General features: G+C 38.6%; 1 protein-coding gene across 1 annotated transcript; it reads right to left on the minus strand.

Moving 5' to 3' along the window:
* Positions 1-2,858: 2,858 nt before the first annotated feature.
* LOC120178637 lies at positions 2,859-4,219 on the minus strand. Its single transcript, XM_039184434.1, has one exon. The coding sequence runs from the start codon at positions 4,202-4,204 to the stop codon at positions 2,915-2,917; it is 1,290 nt and encodes a 429-aa protein (XP_039040365.1). The 5' UTR covers positions 4,205-4,219; the 3' UTR covers positions 2,859-2,914.
* Between the last annotated feature and the right edge of the window lie 570 nt (positions 4,220-4,789).

Consider the following 4,789-nt stretch of genomic DNA (forward strand, 5'->3'; position numbering starts at 1 on the left):
TGAGAAGGTGTCCGCAGTGTTTCCTGCGAGGTTCAAGAACCCTTATCATGAGTCATCACTGCAAGACATATTCTCCTCCCAAGAAATACGACTTCCTTAAATGTTGTAACTTTTATCTCATTTTCTCTGTTCTTTCTTGTCTGTTAACCCCCTGGCGATTACTCTGGTCGGTGAACCGAGAAAGTGTGGGGGAAATGTTATCGTTTGAATTTATTATATATCTAACGTGCTTTCAAAGTTTAAAGCACAAGGGTTTTGATGTCTTTGATCTCGCCGATGAGGACGAGATAGTTGAGAGCGATCCGTGGTGTTTCTTGCGAGGTTCGAGAACCCTAATCGTTGCTGCAAGACATCTCCTCTCAAGAAATACGACTTTCTTAAATGTTGTAACTTTCATCTCGCTTTCTCTGTTCTTTCTTATCTATTGTTTTGAATCTCTTGGTGAACCAAGAAAGCGCGAGAAAATGTTATCGTTTGAATTTTTTTATATATCTAACGTGATTTCAAAGTTTAAAGCACAAGGGTTTCGATGTTTTCGATGTCGCCGATGAGGACGAAAGAGTTGAGAGAGAGTCCTTGACGATTCTTGCGAGGTTTAAAAACCCTAATCGTGGCTGCAAGGCATTTTCTCCTCTCAAGAAATACATCTTTCTTCAATACTTACCCAGCAAAAATGATATTGGCAGCAGATCAATTAATCTTGACGTTGATGTAGTCTGGTTGCATATTGCTGCAGATTGAACTTGATTCTGAATCAACAGATCTGCAATGAAGAGTAGTGTAATTCAACTTGGTACTTTAAAGGAAAGTTGTGGCTAATGAGGCCTGACCATGTTCTGGCGTCACCGTTGGCTGTTCGATCGATTTTTGCAATGGCAATGGACATATGCGTTCTTTAGAAAATAGAAAGACTTGGAAAAGGTAAAAGATCGATGGACCAACTGACGTTGGTGCTAAAGAAGAGCAACCGGCCAAGACTGCTGAAAATGGTGTGAAAGGGCTGAAACAGCCATTACGAACCTGTTTTACAATCAGAATTCTAAGAGAGCTGGAAATGGAAATGAAACTTCAGCCATTGGTCTGTTGAAGTTTCCAATTTGTGATCCTTGCTGGTCTGGAAAGGGAGAAATCAATCAAATCACTGAGTGTGAGATACAAGGATATATGGCACGCTATGTATAGTCCATTGACTATTAAAAGTTATAAAATGGTCCTCAAACTATAAAGTGTTGCTTTGTTGAGTCCCTCGAGTATTAAAAGTTATAAAATACTCGCTCGATTATTCATTACGTTCCAAATTCATCATTTTCTATTAAAAATTAATGGTATTCTGAGCTGAACGTTAACCTACTAACTGTAATATGATAAATTTTGATCACAAAATCTCAAACGACTATCATTTTACAATCATCATGTTAACGTTCAACTTAAACAACCGCCAATTTTTAACAGAAAATGACGAGTTTGGAACATAATGAATAGTTGGGTGACCATTCTGTAACTTTTAATAGTCGATGGACTCAAAAAAGTAACACCTTATAGTCGGAGGACCATTTTGTAACTTTTAAGAGTTAAAAAACTTAATAAAGCAGTACGCTACAGCCAAGGGACCGTTTGTGTATTGTACCCAAAATTAAATAAGTTATGTTCTCTGTATATGTTTTATATGTTTTTATTATTATGTGAAATGATTGTGAACACCAGTATGTAGAATATGAGAGATCATGACATGATTGACTTATATTTATAATATAAAGTAATGAATTTTTGTGTATAATTATAAATTATGTCGAGCTTATTCATGTACATGAATATGAAAATAGAAGTGAAATGATAGAAAAAGGTATTTTTTACAATATGTATATTATATATGCACATGTACCATCAGAGATAGATCAAGGCGGGATGGGTGAGGGTGGTCGTCCCACTAAAAATCTAAAATTATTATATATTTTAGATTTTTTATATGTATTTTCTATTGAAAATCTATTTTCTTCCTCCTAAAATTTTATAAGTTCAAGTTTGTCTCCTAACTTAAAGTCTTTTGTCTGTTCCTGTATATGATAACAATGAAATGATAAAATATGAAGTGTGAACAATGTTGATCAATAAGTTTCTATGAACTATACAAACAATGATAAAGTTTTACGAATGTGTACGTATGTAAAGAAATGAATATGATCATGAAAGGATATAATGAATAAGGAAGGCATGACATGATACGATCTATGATCATAAGAATGTGAAGATGTTAAGTTATTGATCATTTAGATAAGATAGATCGGTAATATTTGTTTAGAATCTTTCTTAATCTCGAACTCGAAACATCTAAGGAGAACAACACTCCCTTTTGTCACTGAGATCGTTTGATAGATTCTTAACCATCATGATATTAAATTAACAAGAATTTCAATCAAATTTAAGATAAATGATAATAAATAACAATCATAAGAAACCATGCATATAATATGTTATGAATTTAACCTATGATTATTTTCTTGTGATCATAAAGTAGTATTTATTCAGAATTTTTTTAATCAATTGAAAATACACACATTTTACTTATGAAATTGTTCAGATATGTCATGAGCTGAGTTTATGACTTCTTCTGAACTAAATTTTAATTGGGCTTCCTCAATATTTCTTTTCAATATGTTTTAATAGAAACATCCTTCCTCACCGTTAGGTGTTTTTTTCCATTGAAAACAAATTTAGAAGCAAAACAAGATGTTGGGTTTTGGGTACAAACCCTTTCATAGCATCCTATTATTGACAAATTAAGTAGCAAAAACCACATAATGTGTTTATGCCCTTAAAACTTCCACACGTACAGTGTTCTGTTCACTGCATTATTGTCCATATTATTCAGAATTATGTTATGCATATAGCAAAGAGTGAAAAACAGAAGCCATTTTTACTTAACAAGGCCAAGATTAAGGACACCCCATGAAGTTTGTGGCCAGCACTTGTCTTTAGCTTTCATCAACAAAACCCTTCCCCAAGCAATCCATCCTTCCCAAGACATCCTCTTGTCCCATGGACTGCTCCACTCCAACATCAAAATCAGACCCTTTTCAGCCTCTTTTTCAGCCTTCTCGAACCTCCCTCTGGTCAAATAAACCTGAGCCAATACCACATGCGGTTCCCCCACAAATGGGTTCTTCTCGATGCTGCTCAACAACAACTCCTCCGCTCGCTCCTGCCCTGCTTTCGAATCATCACAAACAGCTTCCCAATACAAGTCTCTGGCCTCTATTTGATCTTGCTCGTCCAAAACCCTTGTGCAGTTGTCGAAAACCGGTGGCACGACGAGCTCGATCTCTTCGTCTCTCTTGGTTTCGACTCCAACGCCGCCTGTTCTTTTCCTTTGTTCGATGAAAATCTCTTCTTCTCGGAGTATTAAACTGTATATTGCTCCCATTCTCGATATCGAATTCAGCCACAGCCCTGGTTTGCCGTTTCCAGGCCATAAGGCAACGTTATTGTTCCCTGTGAATTCGAGCCGACCGTCATGGTTTTCGAACAAGACATCCTGGAACCCGAACAGCTGGTCGCTGAAATCCGCCATGGTCATTAAGAGGAAAATGGCCAACACCCTTCGAGACAGTGACACGTCTTCGCCGGTCTTTATGTGCTTCACTACGACGCCGTTTTCAGGCAGAAGTTTGCCTATCTTCTTCCTCCAAGCCTCGTTGTAGTCGAAAACTCCCTTCTCTTTCGCGTTCTTCAACGAAACCTCGGACGCCCCGACGTGTTCGACGAGTTCGGAATTGGAATACTTAAACAAAAGGTCGTCGTGGATAAGAGACTGTCTGGGGACGATACAGAACAAGTGAATCAAACGCTCGGCGGCGTCTCCGACGTGAGCTCGAACGACGTCGCGGCCGGTGGAAGGGTTGAAGATGGCGAGGTTGACGTAAGAGTTGGAGTAGGCGGAGTGAAAGAGGCCGCATAGGCAAACGGGGTCTTGAGCTTTCCATATCTTGAGGATACGATAGATATCGACCAGATGCTCTAAGAAGCTGCCGTGCTTGTGCCAGCACTCTCCGGCACCGACGGAGCGTAGAACGGCGACCAAAGACGGTAAATTGGTGTCCACCGATTGAAGCTCGCCGCGAAGGAAGGGACGTGAGGAGGCCAACAGGGCTTCGAGGCGGTGAGCGGTGGCCGGTGTTGGAGGAGCCAGTGTTGAATTAGATGGCATGGTGAGTGTGTTATAGAAGATTAAGATTGAGAGATGAAGTTATTTGGTGGTGAAAACAAAGCTTGCTGGTTTTGGATTGTATGATATGGAACAAGTGGCGTGATCAAGTTTGATTCTTCCTTTAGTATATCTTTTGTTTGGATTAGTAGTAGTTGCAGCGGTAGCGCATTTCTGGGATACTTGTACATAGGGCAACCTATTTTTAATATTTGGACTTCTAAATTTAATTTGATTTTAAAAAATAAAATTTTTATTTAATTCCCTACTTGATACACAGGCAGTTAACCACATTATTGGGCTCTTGCCTCCATAAGCCTCGGATGGTAATGATGTTTGTATGTGGAAATAGGGGCCGAGAAATAAGTTCTCTCACTTCGGCTTATGAGGCCAATAACATCCTCCTCATGGTCCAATCGTAATTCCCTTTGGGCATTCATATGGAAGCTGTTGGGATTGCGATGAAACTCAAATGATCAACCGAATAATTTGTCAAGAGGGGGTGAATTGACTTTTTGAGATTTGGGAGTAAGTAATAAAAAGATGAGACAATTTGCACAATGATTTATAGTGGTTCGACTTTTCAAC

Source organism: Hibiscus syriacus, unplaced genomic scaffold, assembly GCF_006381635.1.
Source record: "Hibiscus syriacus cultivar Baekdansim isolate YM2019G1 unplaced genomic scaffold, ASM638163v2 tig00003507_pilon, whole genome shotgun sequence".
NCBI lineage: Eukaryota > Viridiplantae > Streptophyta > Magnoliopsida > Malvales > Malvaceae > Hibiscus > Hibiscus syriacus.